The 21,378-nt window shown below is 26.6% G+C and overlaps 2 protein-coding genes across 3 annotated transcripts in view; both read left to right on the top strand.

Annotated features, from left to right (window-relative positions):
• The window catches only part of LOC117180294 (transcriptional regulator DEF1-like), a 17,798-nt gene extending 10,613 nt beyond the window's left edge, over window positions 1-7,185 (top strand). The window contains exons 4-5 of one of the 2 annotated variants that reach the window (XR_004468024.1): window positions 3,721-3,767; window positions 5,111-7,185. The gene's annotated coding sequence lies outside the window, so the exon portion shown is untranslated. The remainder of the gene's footprint in view (window positions 1-3,720; window positions 3,768-5,110) is intronic. The other variant, XR_004468023.1, reaches the window with a different exon arrangement.
• Window positions 7,186-10,810: 3,625 nt separating this feature from the next.
• On the top strand, window positions 10,811-21,059 carry LOC117179871. The gene is made up of 2 exons (XM_033372042.1): window positions 10,811-11,003; window positions 19,147-21,059. Exon 2 carries the CDS (start codon window positions 19,182-19,184, stop codon window positions 20,793-20,795), a length of 1,614 nt encoding a protein of 537 aa, XP_033227933.1. The 5' UTR covers window positions 10,811-11,003; window positions 19,147-19,181; the 3' UTR covers window positions 20,796-21,059.
• The last annotated feature ends 319 nt before the right edge of the window (window positions 21,060-21,378 follow it).

Below are 21,378 nucleotides of genomic sequence, written 5' to 3'. Positions count from 1 at the left end.
GTATAAATAAAAAAAAATGTAAAATGAAAAAATTTTTAATGGAAAGATTTTGGTGGGGGGGGGGGTCAAAATTGTTCAATAATTAGAAACATTTTAATTTAGAAGTGAACTATTAAAAGTTAAGAAATAAAAACATTTAAATTTAAATTAAAGCGTTTACAATTAAATTTATGCAATTTCATATTCAATAATTAGAATGTTTACAGAATTTATAATCATACTCATTCAAAATTGCCTAATTTACAAGTTTCAAAAATCCCAGGAACAAAGTAAATTCGCTGTCATTTTCCTAGGTTTCCTGATTTAGTTAATATTCTGAATATTGTCAAATTTCAAAATTTTGAATGCAAAATTTCCCAATTACGATACTTTCAATTTGATTAAAAAAAATTTTTTTACGGTTTGAATTTAAACTCGTCCAACTGTGAAGATTTCTATTTTAAAATTTAATAAGTTGGAACGAATTAAATTCGAAATTGTAAGATTATGAAACTTTCAATCTGAAATATTACATTCACACACAACTTTTGGTTAAATTCGTCCTCACTATTTTTTCTGGTTAAAGTGTTTAGAATTTTGATGGTTTCAATCCTAATTTCTGGTTAATTTAACCAGCAAAAATAGTAAGGCAATATTCAACCAGACATTTCTTCCCTGTAGAGTAGAATATTAGTTAGACTACAATATTTCCATATTTCAAGTGCTAAGTTATTTTTCACTGAAAAATGTTAAATGAGTCAAAAATACATATTTTTAAATAATTATAAACTTTCATTTTAAGATTTAATAGTTAAAATATGCCAACTGATAAATTTTTAAAGCCCGCGATATCCCATTTTCTTTAATATTATTTTAAATGCCTCATTTACTTTTATAAACCTGTTGAAATTATTAATCTATTATTTGAAATCCTTAGAGCTTCCTTAAAAACTTTTAAATATAATATTTGTTCAAATATTTAGAAATCATTTTAAATCTTGTAAAACTTGCCGAAATCTTTAAAAATAACTCGAATTTCCTTAAAACATTTTGAATTACTTCGATAACCCTTAAAATCTTTTAAAATACTTTAGGGTTTCTAGATTCTCTAGAATTCATCAAAATCTTTTGAAATCACTTGGAGCCTTTGAATATTTTGAAACCAATTGAAAGCTTTTAAAAAATCGCTAAAATTTCTTTGAATATATTTAGGTCAACTAAAATTAACTGATATCTCTTGAAATATTTTTGCCACGCTCGAAATCTTTAGAAAATCTGTGAAATCTGTTGAAAAATTGTAAAGCTAGTAGTTTCCATCATTTTGGAAGTGCTGTGAAATCTCTTGGAATATTTTGAAATAATACGAGAATTCTTAAAATCTTTCAAAATAAACAATATTTAAAATCCATTGAAACCTTTATTTAAAAGTTTTGTGATATGCCTCGGAATATTTTGAAATCCACTGAATACGCTTTAGATCCTTTGAAATCTCATAATCAGGAATCTGGAAGAAAAGTTTTCTATGATTTGAAGAATTTAAGATGATCTGTTAAAAAATTGTTGAATCTTAATTAATAATACCTTATTATTTCGGCGAAAATATTCCCTACAACTCTAAAGTTGATTTAATGAAGTTGAATTTAATGAAATTTAAAAAAAAATTAATTAAAAACAATATTTTTTATTTGAAAAAACATCAACAGTAATATTATTCACATTCTTAAAATCATAGAAAAACTATTTTTCAGAGGTCTGATTTTTTCCAGGACAAATAATTTTAATCGGTTAAAGAAGTGTGAGATTTTCGAGAAATTTACGTAAACCACTTTTTTGTAACTATTATCTATCAGTCGCGCGCGCATAGTTTTTCCACTTGAAGAAAAACATCATTTTTAATAGAAAACAAAAATTTTGAATAACTACTTATTTATTCGATTTTTTTCAATAAAATAGTTGAATTCTCAACAAAAAAAAGATTAATTTCCAAACCGGCTGTATTTTTAAATAAAAAAAAATTAAATATTTTTAAACAGAGGCGAATTTTCTACAAAACAGTTTAATTTTTTAACCCGAAAATATGAATTTGGAATAAAAAAGTTAATTTTCTGCCAAAATGTTCTACACTCAAAAAAACGCATGGTTAAATCAACCAGAATGCTGGTTAAATATGCCCTTACTATTTTTCCTAATAATAGAGTAACCAGAATCTGATTAAATGAATTAGAAGTCTGGTTAAATTAGTCTGGTTGATTTAACCAGAAAATCTGGTTAATTCAACATATCCACGCTAGAACATATTCATCGCGCGGCTGCTCGGATATTTATTATTTGCACGTGGAATGCTTCAATGAAACTTTATTGAAAACATCTCTTTTTATATCCCAGTATTTATATCCGTCTTCATATTCTGAATTTGCGACGTAATTAATTATAGTTGAAGTTTAAGTTGCTCAAAGCTCTATATGCTTTTATGCTAAGAATAAGATTTTTGTTTTCATATTATTTTTTATGGATGAAACAAAACATTGTACAAATCTTGTTTTAGATTTTTTTTACTTATTTCGGATCTTTTTGCGAAATATTGGAATTTTCGATTTTTTCATATAAATTTTAACAAATAAATTAAAAACAAAGAGTTCGGTCAAAAAATGAGACAAATAAATGTTGTAGGAATTTTTAAACCCTGAATTTACTCCAAAAACTTCCCATATTTTGCGTCGTTTATTGGCTCAAAATTTGAATTTTCGTTTTTTTTCATTGTACATTCGATAAATTAAACCAAAATGACAAGTCCAATTTAAAAATGGTTAAAAGAAATTTTGTAGAACTTTTTAAAAGCTATCATTTCTCTTTGAGACTTGTTCTCTTATTTTGCGCCGTTTTGTTCAAAATTTGAATTTTGCATTTTCCTATGGTATTTTTAATAAATAAAACCTAAATGAAAAGAACTATATAAAAATCGTTAAAAAAAAAAAATTGTTGGGCCTTTTTGAAAGCTATTCTTGAAAACTCTTTCTCGTATTTGACGTCGTTTGACTCATAATTTGAATTTTCTATTTTTTCGTAGTATTTTCAGAAAAAAAACAAAATATCAAGTCTTACAAAAAATGGTTGAGAGGAAAATGATAGGTCTTTTAGAAAGCTAAAGTTCTTTTTAAAAAAGTTTTTTCTTGTCTTCCGTAGTATGGCTTCAAATTAGAATTTTCGACTTATTCATTTTGGATGCAGAAAACAAAAACAAAAAAGGCATATCGAAAAATGATTTAAATAAAATTTTTTAATATTTTGAAGAGCTTCATCTCTTCTTTTAATCTTCTTTCACGAATCTGCCGTCGATTGGCATAAAAACGGAATATTCGATTTTTGGATAACGAACTTGTGGAGATCCGCTGAAAAAATTTGGTGTCAAATTTCAGACAATTCTAATACTTTCTCAATCATAAATTATGAGGATGCAATAATTAATAAGCTTGTGCCGTTTGCTCAAAGATTTAATTTATTTTTTATTATTGTTTTTTGCGAATAAAACAAAAACTTGCAACGTTTTTCTTTTCTTGCCTTTTTTAATATTCTGCGTTGTTTAGCTTAAAATTTCAATTAATGAAAAAAGTGATATAAAGAATTATGAGAATGCTTTCAATTCTGAATTTCTATCAAAAATGGCTGCTAACAAATTCGTTCTTTATTTTAGGATCTAAAAAAAGTGTTTCAAAGCGCGATTTTATCTGTTCATTTTTCCAGAGTTCTCGTCTTTACGGGCGGACGACCGGACGTAGAGAGACATAATGGTGAAATTTCTGAAAATTCTTATACTTTCTTAAACATAAATTACATACGTTATGAAAATATAACAAACGAAATTTTAACAACATAATTGAATCTACAACCTAAAAGATGAATTTTTAACCAAAAAGATTACTTTTCTGTCAAAAAGACAAATTTTTAACTAAATAATTACATTTTTAAACAAAGAGGTGTATTTTTACCTAAAATTTTAATCTTTAACCAAAGAAGTGAATGATTTTTAAGAAAATAGTCTTCATTTTACCTCGAAATAAAAATGATTTTAATTTTAAAGCAAACAATTGCAATCTTAATAAAAAAAAGATGAAATTTGTACCAAAAGATTTTTGGTTGAAATATCAACTTTCACACTTTTCGTTGAGAATTCATGTTTTTTAGTTGAAAATTTAATTACTTCGAGGTGAAATTGAAACTACTTTCTTCCAAATTATTCACTTCTTTGGTTGAAGATTCATAATTTTTAAATATTTTCTAAGTTTTAGGAAATCTTTCAAAGTTTTCAAATATGTATTTTTAATCTCTTAAAAATGTCTACAATTCCTAAATATCTTTTAAAGTGACTCAAAGTATTCCAAAATTTGTGTTAAAATCTTCCAGATTCGTCTTTGACGATTTTGGAAATCTTGATATATTTAAATATCCTTTTAAATATTTTCTTAAAATAATATTTTCAGAATAAAGAATCACTTTTAATAATCCTAAGAATCTTCAGAATTTTTTTATGATCTTAAAATCTTTCAAAATCTTTGAAGGACTTCATATTTTTATTTTGAAATCTTTAAAACTCTTAATTACGTGTTCGGTTTTTTTAATCTTTTCCAATTTTTTCTCATTTTTTTTAACTTCTAAATATTTTTTAAAAAATATTTGAGTTTTTCCTAAAACAATTTAACATGATCAATGAGTTTTTAAATAAAATCATTTTGTCATTTTTAAAACATTTGGCGAAAAAGTTAAGAACAAATTTGCAGCCTTTATTAATAAAAGATCATTTATAATCTAAATGTTTTCATGTAGAAATAAATTTTTGAAGTGAAATTCCTCATTTGAAAATTAAGATTTACAAAATTCTAGAAAATTAAAAAAAAACATACAACAATAGTGATTATTATAACTTTTTCAAAAATACAAGTGTTTCATAAAAACAAACCTAATATTTTTTAAAGAGAGAAAAAGAATTTATGACTTGTGTTCTTAGATAATAAGTAGAATAGCGATAATTTTGTCCGCAAAATAATATTATTTTTAAAGCTTAACTTAAATTACGTAAAAGTACGTAAGATTTATTAAAATATAGTAAAATATATCTTACTATTTTAATTTTCAGATTGCCTTACAATTAGAGGGCACATACAATTCTTCCTTCTTAATCGAGCAGGATGTCCGGGACCGCCAAAAGTAAGGAGGAGGTCTGTTATACAGTCAGAATTCAAGAAGCGATCCTAAATTTTGACAATTTGAAAAACGACCAAGTAGAAGAAATTGCCCCTACTCCCCAACCCAAAGAAAATAATGAACTCTCGAAGAAACTCAATCCTTTCAAAAATGTTAAATTTTCCGGCCAAAGTGATATCCAACATCCAAAATGTTTCATTGAAACATTCGAAAAAATAGCAGTTGAGGCTAATCTGAATGAAAGCGAAAAGCAATGTTATTTCATTGAATCACTTGTTGATGATGCTGAAATATGGTTAAAAAATCGTCAATTCGAAAGTTACGAGGAGATTAAAAATGATTTTTTAAACTTCTACTGGAGTCCAAATAAGGAACAATCTTTTCTAGATCATCTGGATGTAGGAAAATACGACAAAAACTGCGGGTTGTCAATGAAAGAATATTTTTTAAAGTACTTCAATATAGCAAAATTCTTGGAGACAACTTTCTCCAATGAAGAACTGATTTCAGATCTTCTCCAACATTTTGATTTTAACGAGGAAGTAGAAACTGCACTTCAACTTCAATCAGTGAAAACCCTTGAAGAAGCTTTGGATGTTTTAAGGAAGGTTGAAGCTCCAATTCCCAAAAAGTCAAGAAAATCAAAATCTTACAAAAAACGAAAAAATATGTTTTCGTTAATACCACATTTAGATAGAATACGGCGAGGCGAATTAACATTCCCCGTTATTATCCTGACATTTTTAATCGCTTTATATACAGAATGTATTATTATCAGGGTTTTTTTTCCTGATGATATTTCTACTGAGGATAATCAGACAATTGAGTATATCATCAATAAGAATAATAGTACATACACCGAAATTCCATACTTCCAAAAATTCAACCCTTTCGAAGCTTTGAAATTCTCCGGAAGACAAAATTTAATCCATCCAAAAAGTTTCATTCAAAATTTCGAGCACATTGCAGCGGAAGAAAATTTGGATTTGAACGCCAAGAAATATTATTTCATTCAATCACTCGTCGAGGATGCTCAGGATTGGTTAAATGTTCGTGGTTATGGAACTTATGAGGAAATTAAAGATACCTTTCTTGAATTTTATTGGAGTCCAGAAATTCAGAAATCGTTCCTAGATTATTTAATAAATGGGAAGTATGACGAAGAATCTGGATTGTCGCTGAATAAATATTTTTTCAAGTATGTTAATGAAGCGAAATTTCTGAAAAATGCCCCCAGCGAGGAAAAAGTAATTTCTTATCTTCTGAATCACTTTCATTTCAAGTTGAAAGTACGAATTGCACTTAAAGTTCGGCCAGTGAAGACCCTCGAAGAAGCTTTGGATATTTTAGCAAATGCAGAAACTTTCGATAACTCTTTTTTCTATAAATACAGATTTAATATCATGATCGGCCTGAGCGTTGCACTTTGCGTTATTATTGCTGAATACGTGGTGCTTACTTTAGCAAATATACCGATTTTTTGTTATTTTTTCGATATCTGTCTGAAAACTGTGATTACACTCGGCATAATTAATATCTCTCTGACGGTCATGTTCATCACTAGCGTATTTTAACATTTCTGTTTATTTTACAAACAAATATCTACTTGGAATGTCGTGTCTACGGAATATGTATTTTAATTTTCTAATTATGTTGGTTTCATTATCTACTGTTTAATTTTTACTTTATGATAACGAAATCGATGATAGTGGCCAAATATAAATCGAATTTAGTGTATTGAAAATATAGTTTAGAAATTTAGAAATTTTCAGTTCGATGAAATGATAAATTATTCAGAAAATGGATTATAGTAGATATTAGAATATTATGAAACGGATGGTTAATTAAATTTCGATTTAGTGTCTAATTCAACTTCTTTGGATCACGATTAAGTTTTCGAAAAATGTTTATTACAATAGAGAAATGCCTATTTTTGTATAATATTTAAGCAACTATATTCAGTTCGAATTGATATTAGGAGAAATACCTATTAATAAATTAAATATCGATACATTTATTTAAGTAGCGAAAATAGCAAATATTGTTAATAGAAAATAAATCATATATTTCTTAAAATTGTGTTTTATTTCATACATGTGCTGCCATATCTCCAAATGCAAAGTTTTTTTGTAATTAGAAAATCTAGCAGCAACGTTATACCTTTTAAAAAGTCACAAATTTCATTAAACATTTTGTCATTTTAAGTAGCTAACTTCAAAATCATAGGTTTCCAATTTTTCACTTTCATCTACTTATGAATCTTTAAGTTTTAAATTATTGGATTTAGAACAGCAATTTTAAGCTTCCATTATAAAAGTTTAAAATTCAAGCACTCAGAGAAATTTTCTCTTGTGTCAAAAGGATGTTTCTCGACAAAAATAGAAATTATTCTTAAGGATAAGAGAAATTTCATTTGTTTCAAAACAATTTGGAAATCAGAGTACTAAACATTAATTTTGGAATCTTAAAATCTTACATTTTGGGGAAAATATCTCATGTAATATTTTAAAATAATATCCTCATGCAACGTGTTTTTGAATGAAAATTAATTCAAAAATAGTTGGAAAAATCAATGTTCATGTTGACTGTATTAATTTATTTTTACTGGCTAGGGGTTTAAAATATATACCATTATAAGGAGATTGATTTCGTTTAGCGAGGACCTAATTTCCTAAGTTTTTTTTTTCGTTGTACTTTCGACCTAATTAAAATCCAGGGTTATCTTTCTGTGAGAACATCCTGTTCTATGCATGTTCAGAGATTCTAAAATTTCAGGGCGCAAGTTGATTCTTGTGAATCACATAGACATACGGAATGATAATTTTTTTTGTTTAAAAATTTTTGAAGGTTTTATGATTGCTCCAAACCTGAATGATTTAAAAGCATTCGAAATTGCGTGTTTTGTATTACAAAGGAATCCGCAATCAACGTTATTATCTTGAAATTTCAAAGGATTCGAATACTTTGGTTGTATAAACTTAAATATAAAAAATTGTAGGCCTTCAGATGTTAAAATATTCATACAGAAAAATGTATTTTTATTTGATAGATTAAAAATTTCAAGTTAAATGCAAAGAATATGAATTTTTTATTAATTCAAATAAATGCTGAACGAATACATATATTTCCGTCGCCTTTTTCGTCAAATAATTACTAATGATCAATTTGAATATTTCCCATGACTTTGTAAGCAATTTTCAATTGTTAAAATAAATGTAAATTATTTAAACAATTATTTATTCCCAAAAAATGTAAATAATAATCGTATTTTCTGATTGAAATGTAATTGTTTGTCATTGTTTGAAGTAGTAAATTTTTATAAAACATGTAATTATTTTAAAAATTATTTATTGTCTACTTCCCAAAAAATGTAAATAATAATCGTATTTTCTGATTGAAATGTAATCGTTTGTCATTGTTTGAAGTAGAACATTTTTATAAAACATTTTGTGCTATGCTACGTTTTGTTGATATTTACATAATTTTGATGCATTTCTTTTAATTTTTCATAAATTTCTATTTGTTTAAACAATATTTATTTGCACAAGCAGTTTTTTTCGATAACTAAAAAAATGAAAATAATAAACACATACAATTATGTTTTTGACTGTATAATGTATAGAAAGAATACATTAATCACTTTTTAATTGTTTAAACAAATATAATTTGTTTAAATAATTACTTTCCCAAAAATACATTAAAAATCGCTATTAATTGTATATGTTCTATTTTAGTTAATTGTTTCAGTTATCGAAAAATAACTGCTTGGGCAGATAAAAATTGTTTTAACAGATGGAAATTTGTTAAACATTAGAATAAATGTATAAAAATTAGGAAATTATTCAGCAAAAAGTAGCATAGGATACCAATTTGAAAAAAAGTTGGCATCTCTGGTTCAATTTTTAGAATTTTTGAAAATAAACAATAAATAAATGTTTTAATAATTACATAACGTTTTTAGACAAATTTACTGCTCCAAGCAATGACAAAATATTACATTTAAATCAGAAAATACGATTATTTTTTACATTTTTTGGTAATCAATAATTTTTAAAATAATTTACATTTGTTTAAACAATTGAAAATGGTTTAAAAAGTCATTGTAAATATTAAAATTGCCCAATAGTAATTATTTGTATGAAAAAGACGACGGAAATTGCTTAAAAGTAACAATAATACGTAAAAATGTAATTTTTTTTTTTTTGGGTCATTTTTGGGGCGTTGCAGGGAGGGTGATGGTGGATTGGAAATAAAAGCTATTAGTATGGTTTTATTTCGTACACTCCTCTTCAATCCCTAAAAAGTTTGGCACATTTCAATGAAACCCTGGACCATGAGTTCAATTTGTCGAAAATTCAAAATTAGCCCATGTTAATTAAACGGGATTTTGAAGTGCCCGGTGGTACGTGTTAATATTCGAATTTCGAAAACAAAATTACGAATTTCCTTTCTCCGAAAATGGAAACTTTTGGGTCCAAAATAAAAAATTTCAATCTTAAATTATTCCTGAAATTCAACTTTACAATTTTTCATTTGCAAATGCTTTCTATCTGAAATTATTTAAATTGTTTCATAAATTAATTGTTCTTTTTGTTGGGCAACACCAAAAAAAATTTCATCATAATACCCCTACCGGAAAACTGACATTTTAAATAATTTATTGAATCATGAAAATTGGTTCAAATTAAAACAATTCTAATTTACCTCTGAATACACGGTTCTTTGATTTTATTTCACAAGTACTGGTATTTTATTGAGGACAATACCAAAAAAAATGTCATCTCAATACCTCTACCGGAAGACCATTATTTAACCAAATTCATTGTGAATTTATGAGAAAAATGAAAACGAAATTCCATCCCCATATAAATTTTCCGTTAAATAAAACCGAGAATTTTCAGATAAAAATTTAATTTTTTAAAAATTGGCTTTGGATTGTTATTAAAAAAGGAATTTTTAATTTTATGACAACATTAACAAATTACTCCCGAGATATGGAGATACTAAATAATAACGAAAAAACCTTGATCGAAAAAAATTGCGTTCCGAGAAAATCAAAGTTGCAGATCGCGATAAGACAAATACGATAGAGATATTTTTTGCTAAAAATCCGACAAAAAAGAAAATATATTATTCTTCTTCATTAAATAATAATAATTTTAAGAAATATCAAAGCTAACCTATTAAAAAAAAATTATTACTACGCCTTAAAATTGTAATTAAAAATTTAATTTAATTTCGTTTGTTTTAATTAGTGTACTAAACAAAGGTATTAAAAAAATTCTTTTAGCTAAATATGAATTTTGTTTTTAAGCATTTTATTTGCAATAAACCCATATTTTTTCAAAAAGTTTTTTGGTAAATGTTGGTTAGATATGTATTGCAACCTTTCATGATTGTTTAAATCAATTATTAGAGGTACATTATTTCGAAAAATGTTAAAAAGTGCTCATGTGTATTTTTTCTCGATTGCTAGAAAAATAATAAAACTAAATTTAAAGCAAATACATTTTAATATAATAAAAAATATTAAATAATTGATATAATAGTAGTTGATGACTTACTTGAACATTTGAAAATATTTTAACGCCACAACATGTTGGCCCTGACTGTACGGTTCATCACTTCATACCTGCAGAGTGCAGCTCAAAAAAAGGTGTAACTTTCTTGACCTGCCCTATTATGCCTGAAATTCATCGGAATTGACATTTCTTGTTGAGCACCAGAAAGACGCGCAGGATAGTATGCACGTCCAATAGTCTAGTTGACTATTTCGCAAATTTCGGAGCAATTTTATCCATGATGGCGTAAATGATATAAATCAGGTAAAATATTTTTTGTAATTATATATCCTTAGAAAATTAATTAATATTTAATATGAGACAATTAGGCAAATTGAAAGAAAATCAAACGGCAAAGATTGATTTAAGAAAATCCAAAAAAGTTGAAGGACTTTATGTATAAAATATTTACTTCTAATAATCCTTTTTTTATAACATAGTAATTTGGATATGAAAATTCTATAATATAACCCTGGTCAAAAACAAAATTTATGTTGCATACTGGTTACATGTTGGTTATAATACAAACGTAACCTAAAAGAAACTTGAAAGGCTTAACCTTTATAAAGTACCTATAAATTCCAAAATTTGACATAAAATATTGTTTTTTGTGTACGTTTAACTTCTATAACTCATACAAACAATTTATATTGCGTAATTAAGTGAGATTTTTTTTACGAGTGTAACCTGTATGTAACAAAGAAATACACAAAATAATGCAGAGACCAGTGAAATCAAGTTGCAATGTAAAATTTAACTTAAATGATTTTTAATTTATTTTGAATTCCAATTATCAGAATTTAATTATAAAGAAAATTATAAATAATAAAAAGAATTAAACTCTGTTGCATATTTTGATACTGTTACGCATTTTTTCAAAATTAAAAACCAATATTTCCATATCGACGTATTCTAAAATGAGACATGTATTTATCTCGCTATTTTTCTTTTTGAATAAAAAACTGTACATGGCTTTTTGGAGATGATGTCAACAGTTTATGATATAATTTTTGGCCAAGCCACTTCAATGGAAAAAGAAATTGTCTAATTCTTTTTGTTTTATATCCGATTTGATTTGACTATATATGAATTGGTTAAAATGGTGGAAATCCAAATATTTTGAAGTATTTATTTCATAAAATGCTCTAAGTAATGTATTTGCTCATAAATATTTATAATTACAACCAACATTATTGTAAAAATTTGTTCATGACCCCATTTACTTCCTCACAGAGGAAGTTTTTTATAACAATTTCAAATGTTTTAAAAATAATTGAACCACTAATATCTCAAAACTGACACAAGAACTTCTAAAGATAATCATTAGATTTTTTATCATTGCTATAAAATCGATTTAAAAACTGGGGTTTTCGTTATCAAAAGTTTTCGTATTCACATATTCGAAGCAGATGCAAGAATGTATCAATTATAAAAGACTCCTTAAATTGGAGACGAATCCATTCACCTAAAATATTAACAAATTTCATTTTAAATGAAGGAAGTTCTTGTCACTTAGAATATTTAAAAATGGTTCATTTTTCTTGAAATTAAACAGATTGGAACCCCTATAGCTAAAAACTTTTTTATTGGAATATATACAATCAAAACTGAACTAAAAATAAAATAAAAATTAATTTTGAATTTCAAACTTTCTAAATTAAAGCTTATACAATTTTTCACTGAAACGCTCATCAATTGATATGTATAAAATTGAAGCTATCAACACTATTCAATTAAAAATATGTTAATTAAATGCAGTTAAACTACAAATTTGCAAATTATTAACTTTTATCAACAGACAGAAACAGTACAAATTGAATGATTTTAAATCTTAATTATTTTTATTGCAAGCCGTTTGAAAACCAAAATGATGCTATTGTTATTTGTACATCAAAATTCAATAACTTCAATTACAAATAAATTAAAATAAATGATCGAATTTAAACTATAACGTTCAATGATTAAATTTAGCATGCTGCAATTTTAACGAGTAAAGTCTTTTTATTTGAAACAAATCAGTTTCAAATTTTTTAGTTTTGAATATTTGATTTATAATTGTTCATTTTATGTAAACAGTAAAATATTGATAAGTATTGAACAAATGTCCTTTTTTTTTTAATTAAAAATGTTCCAATGAAATGGGATGGCCATGGCATATTTTAGACTGAAACCATATTTGAACAGGATTTGAAATTGAATAAAAACGTTTAAATTATTAATCTACTAAATTTAATTTCTTTGATAATTACAAATATTTTATAAAGTTTCAATCGGATGCTCGCATTTCTTCAAATACTAAGGTTTTCGAATTGACAGAGCTCGTTTTTAACGTTTAAATTGGTACATTGGTTAATTTTAAACATATTCAGAACCGTCTTGTAAAGTTAATTTTTGTTTAGTTTTTAATAATCGGATTACAATAAAAATTTTTTTAACTAAAACATTTTATAAATATGCATTATAAACTGAATGCAATTACAAAAAAAATTTGTCCAGCTAAGAAAAGAAGAAGGCATTTTCTTAGCCAATTTTCAAACCAAAAAACGAAAATGTCAACAAAAAAAAGTTGATTTTGAACTAAAAAAGATGAGTTTTCAATTTAAAAAATAAATTTTCAAACAAGAATAGAATAGTTAGATTGTCAGGTAAAAACATTAATTTTTAACAAACTATGTAACAAAAATCTTTAACGAAAACAAAAAAAAAAAGAATTTTTATCTAAAATGGTGAATATTCGGAAAAAGGAACTTCTAACGAAATAGCTGAATTCTCAACCCCGAAGATAAATTTTTTACAAAAAAATAGTAAACTTTTCAGCAACAAAAAATGTTGTAACAAAATAGTTCAATTTTCAAACAAAAACAGTTTAATTAAATACAAAAATACAAATTGCGAACAAATCACTTGAATCCTCAACAAATATGGACCAATTTTCAAACAACAAAAGAAGAAAATGTCAACAAAAAAGTTGATTGTCAACTAAAAAAGATGAGTTTTCAATTTCAAAAATAAATTTTCAAGCAGGAATAGAATAATTACATTTTCAGTTAAAAACATGAATTTTTAACAAAATATGTGAAAAAACAATTTAACAAAATACGTAATAACAATTTTCACGAAAAAAAAAACAATTTTTATCTAAAATGGTGAATATTCGGAAAACCAAGAATTGCTAACGAAATAGTTGAATTTTCAAACCCAAAGGTAAATTTTCTACAAAAAAATAGTAAAATTTTCAACAGCAAATAATTTTCTAACAAAATAGTTCAATTTTCAACCAAAAACATTTTAATAAAACCCAAAAATACAAATTTCGAATAAATCAGTTGAACCCTTAACAACTATAGACCAATTTTTAAACCAAAAAAAGAAACTGTAAACAAAATAGTTGGTTGTCAGCTAAAAAAGATGAGTTTTCAATTAAAAAGATCAATTTTCAAGCAAGAATAGAATAGTTTCATTTTCAGTTTAAAACATTAATTTTTTACAAAATATGTAAAAAAAGAATTTCTATCTAAATAGGTGAATATTCGGAAAACAAAGATTTTCTAACGAAATAGTTGAAGCCTCAACCTCACAGCCAAATTTTCTTCAAAAAAAATTGTTAAATTTTCAACCACAAAAAATGTTGTAATAAAATAGTTCAATTTTTAACGAAAAACAGTTTAATTGAACCCAAAAATACAATTTTCGAACAAATCAGTTGAATCGTGAACAAATATAGACCAATTTAAAAAAAAAAAGTCAACAAAAAAGTTGATTTTCAACTAAAAAAGATGAGTTGTCAATTAAAAAGATAAATTTTGTAGCAAGAATAGAATAGTTACATTTTCAGTTAAGAACATTGATTTTTAACAAAATATGTAAAAGAATTTTTGTCTAAAATCGTAAATATTCGGAAAACAAAGAATTTGTAACGAAATAGTTGAATCCTCAACCCCAAAGGTAAATTTTCTACAAAAAAAAATTGTAAAATTATCTACAAAAAAACAGTAAAATTTTCAACAACAAAAGCAACAAAATGGTTTAAATTTCACCTAACAGATAAGTTTTTAACTTATAATAAAATAGTTAAATTTTCAGTAAAAAAATTAATTTTCAACTAAATAGTTACATTTTTAACCAAACAGTTAAATTTTCAACAAAAGAAATAGAGCAGTTACACTTTCAGTTGAAAAATTCAGTTTTCAATTTTAAAAAATCTGCTCGATGATGTATTTATCTCGCGCTACGCGCTCGATCTTTGTATTTTCGCACATTCTTGCCCAAACCTTTTAAAATTAAAACTGAAAACATCCACGAGTGTAATTTTGTGATTGTAAACTTTGTTTTGTTAAAGCTCTTTTGGCTTTAACCAACACATTATCATCACGCATCTCGTGCTTCTCACTTGATTCTGTCCAAAATGTAAACTTTTCTACATTATACACAACACTTTTCCAATATAATACAGTTTTTATGTAACTCTGCCTCGGATTGCTGATTCGAATATTGCAAAATAAAGCACAAATTGTAATTATGATGATTATTTTAATATTTGTTTCGTATTTTGCTTTAAATTGTATTCTACGCTGCGCTGAAACATGTTTCATTTCAATCAATTTATATAATTACAATTCATAATATGCATACAAATTTAATCATACTAATTCTTATTCCCTTGTTTTTATACCTTTTTTAATTTTAATCTTGTTTTTTACGATTAAAGGAAAATTATTGTGCACCTGCAAATGGTATAATATAGGTACCTATATAGGATCCTTTGTCCACTTTCGTCATTTCTGTCCTTTTTCCAACAATTTGTTGTTTTTTTTTATTTTTAATCTTATTTGTTACAAGTTCGTACTTATGTCGTTTGTTCAAAAAATTTTTTTTTGAATGTTAATTTTTTACGACTAAAGCAAAAACTACGTGTCCTATAAAAATTATATCTCTTTTTTGGATAAACAAGTTATGTCTCATTTTTTTATGTAGCTTGTGTGGTTAGTCCAAAATTTTTTAATTTTTTAATTTTTAATGTTTTTTACGACCAAAAACAAAAACTACGCGCTCTATCGAAAAGTGATTAATTAAAAATTTGTAGGTCTTTCCAGGGCGCGCAATTTTAGCGTATTCATTTTTTTCGTATCTTGACTAGTTTGGCCGAAAAATGGAATTTTTGGAGTTGTCATTATTTTTGGTACAATCAAATTTTAAATTTTCAACATTTCGATCAAAATAAAAAAGTTTTTATCATAATCTTGTAGGATTTCAAAAATCCACGTTTTTCTTCTGACTTTTTTCATATAATGCGTTGTTTGGCTTTAAATGTTCATTTTAGTTTGTTTTTTTGGATTTTGAAAATGCTCTAACTCTGATAATTTTCTTTTCATAGAAAAAAGTCGTAGGGATAAATTGTTTAAGTTTCTAAATACTATGAATAACCGTACATAGAAATTTGAAATCTTAAAATAATTTGGTTTCAAAAATGTTTGGTACGAACAAATTTTGAATTTTCAACTTTTCGACCAAATTAAAAAAGTTGTTATGATAATCTTCTAGGACTTTCAAAAATCAACGTTTTTCTTTTCTTCACTTTTTTTCATATCATGCGTTGTTTGGCTTAAAATGTTTATTTTAGTTTTTTTTTTTATTTTGAAAATGCTCGAACTCTGATAATTTTCTTTTGACAGAAAAAAGTCATGAGGATGAATTGTTTGAATTCCTAAGTACTATGAATAACCGTTGATAGAATTTTGAAATCTCGAACAAATGTGGTTTCAAAAATTTTGAAAAGGCGCTCACTCTTTGAATTTTGATCGAAAATTGCTGGTTTACCGAAATTTTTCTTTCTTTTTAGGCATTAAAAAAGTGTGCCAAAGCAGAATCCAATCTGATCAATTTTTCGAAAGTTATCGTGTCTACAGAATATAGTCTACAGACAGACAAACGACTTCGTAAAAATCGTTTTTTCTGACTCAGTGGGTCTCAATACGTGGAGATTTAATGAAAACCGACAAAGTGAAATTTTACATAAAACTTCTCATTAGAATGAGAATGTAAAAAAACTGATTTTGAACTGAAGATATAGATTTTTCTCTAAAAAGATCAATTTTCAACCAAGCAGATTACTTTTCAATCAAAAAGACGAATTTTCAACAAAATAGTTGGATTTTCACTTAAAACAAATACATTTTTTGTTTAAAACAAAATATTTCAATTTTCAGTGACAAAAATCACTTTATATAAAAAAAATGTTGAACCTCAATTTTGAACTCAGCAGGTGAATTGTTATCGAAGAAAATACAATTTTAACAAAATATGAAATAGTTCAATTTTCACTTTAAAAAAAAATGTTCGAAAAACAAGTTTCAACAAAATAGTTTCATTTTAAAGAAGAAACCTTTTTTCAACTAAAATGATCACTTATCAAAAAAAAAAAAAAAAAATTTTAAGAAACTAGTCCCACTTTTAGCGATTAATTTTCAACTAAATAAATGTGATTTATAACCAAAAAAATACAATATCTATCAAAAAATATGAACTTTCAACTCCCAAAAAATGACTTTAATAAAATTATTGAATTTTCAACAAAATACGAGGGTTTAGAAACTACAAAGGAACGATTTAGATACAGATAACCCATAATCTCATGGAAGTACAGAAAAATTGCGATTTTGTGCAAATAGAGTTTACACAGTGAAAATGTCAGGAATTCTCTTGATATCTTAAAAATCTTGTAAAATTTGATTCAAATCCATACGAAAACCTTTTGGAATCTCTTGAAAACTCACCATACCTTTGGAAATTTAGAGTTCCTATCAATCTTAATCTTCGAAATCCCTAGAATGTACATTGAATTAAACTTACTGATAACAGTTCTCTAGGAAAAACGTAAAAATCTCTAAAAAAATCTTTGAAATTCCTTGAAATCCTTGGAGATTTAATAAAATCCTTTAAATCTATAAAATTAATTTATCTTGTGGAATGCCTTGACACACCTTAAAATCAGTTGAACTCTTTGGAGTCGCTAGAAAATCCTGAAAATTTAATTTATTTTCCAAAGTTAACTGAAAAGATCTTGAAATCTTTCAAAGTTCTATAAAGCTCTTTGAAATCCCTTGAAATTTTCAAAATCTTTTGAAGTCCCTTGAAATGATTAGAAAAATTTAATGCCGTGAGATTTTTGATGAAATATGACGAAATCGTTTAAAATCCGTGGAAATTCTCATGGAAATCTTCAAATAAATAAATGATTCATGGGTACAATATTGTAACATTCTTTGTATCTATACTGATTCTCATATGAAGATTTTCTGTAATGCTTTTTGTAGAATCGCATAAAAATCATAAGAAATTCAGCATACGAAAATAATTATACATATATACTGAATTTTCTATCATATTTTTCTCGTAACGGGTGATTACAAGGCATTGTAAACGATTTCAAAGGATTGCATGAGACTGCAAAAGTAGAGAGAAAAGTGCAGAAAGTGCAAACCAGATTGCAGGAGTAAATTAACCTCTCGACTAAATACTAAGAGAAGCTCAACTTCATTTGGAAGTACATTTTTTAAACCAACAACAACTTTAAAGCACTAAATTATGTAATTTGGTTGTTTAAAGTTTGTATTGGTTTAAAAAATGTACTTTCAAATATTAAACAAATAAATTAAGCCATAGACAGAAAAAGTGAAAATCCTCAATCGCCTTAGTAAAATTTAACGAAATCATTTATTTAACCTATTTTTCATTATTAAATCTGTTTATAACTTATAAATTCGAAAAACGCATGAAGGAATTAAAACAATTTATTACAGATATTTTCTGAACTAATTAGAAGGAATTAAATTAAATTAAAATATGACCACTTCTGAGGAATAAAAAATATCTGTGAGGTGTGTTACCGGTACAATTAGAAGGAATTAAATATACTGAAAACACGTTCTCTTTGGGAGAATAGAAAACTGTATGGCGGTCGCTATGTAAATAGAAGTGAATAAGTTTAGCAGGTATCTTATTCTTATTGTGGCATTTTAGACAGATGGAAAAATCGCACATTCAAAGTAATAGAATAATCTTCACTTTTGCGTTGAAATCTGAAAATATTAATTTTTCTCTATTCTACGCTTATTACCGGGTATGTTATTCTCTAGCGTTCCGCACTTTCACCGTTTTCAAAAGTTCGATTCTTGGTCAACCAAAAACTTCAGCTTCAGTTTATCGCAAATTTCCTGACCAGTTTTCAATTTCCCGATTTTCCTGAATTCCCTGCCTGTAGCTGTTGCTACAGGCGCTAATAATTTGTGCTATTTAGAATGGTTCTATAATGATTGTGGACGCCTCTAAATTAGGTTAAAACTAATTTATCATTTTTATATTTTCGTTTTAAAGATTCAAAGATACATTTTCTTGTTTTAATTTACAGATTCTCTAGCCATAATTGGAGAATACTTATACGGGATGTCTTCTTCTGCACACCTTAAGATGTCTCAGAGCTATCAAAGCCTGGAGGAGCTCGATTACGACCACTTCGCCGAGGATTACTATACAGAAAAAATTCGAGAAGCAATGCACAATTTTAAAGATTTGAAAAATGACCAAGTCGAAGACCTGGCTTCTACATTCACATCTCAAGAAAATGTTAAAACTTCTGAAGTGTTCACTTCTTTCGAAAAAGTTAAATTTTCCGGGCACAATGATACCCAACATCCAATAAGTTTCATCGAAACTATTGAAAAAATAGCAATTGAGGATAAATTAAACGAAAGCGAAAAGCAATATTATTTCATTGAGTCACTTGTTGATGATGCTGAATTGTGGCTAAAGAATTGTTGTCGATTCGGAAGTTACGAGGAGATGAAAAATGATTTTTTAAACTTCTACTGGAGTCCAAGTAAAGAACAATCTTTTCTAGAACATCTGGAAGTAGGAAAATACGACAAAAATTGCGGGTTGTCGATGTCAGAATATTTTTTAAAGTACTTCAATGGGGCACAATTCTTGGAGACAACTTTCTCCAATGAAGAACTGATTTCAGATCTTCTCCAACACTTTGATTTTAACGAGGAAGTAAAAACTGCATTTGATCTTCAATCAGTGAAAACCCTCGAAGAAGCTTTAAATGTTTTAAAAAAGATTGAAGCTTTGAAAAGTTGTGCTCTTGAAGAAATTAAATCTATTCCTGTCTCTAAAAACTCAAGAAAATCCTCTCGCAAAAGTAAAAATGAAGTTTCTATCGCAACACTCGATGAGTTTGTTGTCATATTTATGATAGGTGTTAGCCTCGGTTTATTTTTTTCGTTCATTCCTTCACTTTTTGTTGGTAATTCTAAATCTTCAGAACTTATCAACATTCAAAACAATTATACACTTCAAGAAATTCCACATTACCAGAAATTCAATCCTTTCGATACATTGAAATTCTCCGGAAGATTAAATTCAACCCATCCAAAAAGTTTTATTCAAAATTTCGAGCACATAGCATCCGAGGAAAAGTTAGATGCACACGCCAAGAAATATTATTTCATTCAATCACTCGTCGAGGATGCTCAGAATTGGTTGAATATTCGTGGCTATGGAACCTATGACGAAATGAAAGAGGCCTTGCTTGATTTTTATTGGAGTTCAGAGATTCAAAAATCGTTTCTAAATTATTTGAGGGATGGAAAGTACGAGGAAAAATCTGGGTTGTCGCTTAGTGGATATTTTTACAAGTATGTAAATGAGGCGAAATTTCTAGATGATGCTCCCAGCGAAGAAAAAGTGATTTCTTATCTTCTAAAGCACTTTGATTTAAAAAGGACAATACGAATATCACTCGATGTTCGACCACCGCAGACTATTAAAGAAGCTGTGGATTTTTTAGCTTCGGATATTGCTCATTTCGACCAGGAATATTTTAATCTAGAGATTGGTGTCATTTGTTCACGTCTCTTATTTTTCATTCTTACAGTTTTATCATTTTTATTTTTGTTTCAGTTTCTGAACATTCTAATTTTGATGCATTCACTTCTTCGAACGACGATTCAGTTGGTTAAATACCTTAATAGCCAAGGTCAATCTGGGAGCAATTAGGAAATAATATGTGGAATTGTATGCTGTCTGTAATATTAATTATTATAAGGTACGATTTATGTTCGACAATTTCAACCTTCGAAATATCACTTGTGCAAATACCAAGAAAGTAATTTCGACATTTTTTGGATATAATATACATACTATATATTTATGTACGCTTTATTCAAGGAAAAGTAAAAGATAAGAAATAAATCAATTTTTTACTTTTATGAAAAAATGTTGTAGTGACGATATAATGATAAATTAAACAAAACTTAAAACAAATTTTTCGCCCAAATTTGAGTACCCATCCTAAAATTTAAATAAGAATGATACATAATCTCTTCTCTCCTTTGATTACAAATACAATTAAAGATTTAAACATTAAAATATGTTCAAATTAAAATTGCTTGATCTCCAAAAATTATATTTCTTAGATTTTTATTATAGTTATTATCTAAAAAAGTTGATTATATCAAGCATGACATTTCATCAACTAGAATAAAAGTGACTTCAACGTTTTTATATTCTGAAAAAATTGTTCATAATTTACACTATTTTGTACAATTATTAAAAAATGGATCATTCCATTTTATTTCAC

The sequence above is a fragment of the Belonocnema kinseyi genome, chromosome 9 (genome assembly GCF_010883055.1).
Source record: "Belonocnema kinseyi isolate 2016_QV_RU_SX_M_011 chromosome 9, B_treatae_v1, whole genome shotgun sequence".
Lineage (NCBI taxonomy): Eukaryota > Metazoa > Arthropoda > Insecta > Hymenoptera > Cynipidae > Belonocnema > Belonocnema kinseyi.
The sequence above is the reverse complement of the archived record's forward strand: the minus strand, read 5'-3'. Positions and strand labels throughout refer to the sequence as shown.

What these genes read in the sequence shown, in the direction of transcription:
- LOC117179871 (XM_033372042.1), top strand. Translation starts at nt 19,182, where the DNA reads ATGTCTTCTTCTGCACACCTTAAGATGTCTCAGAGCTATCAAAGCCTG.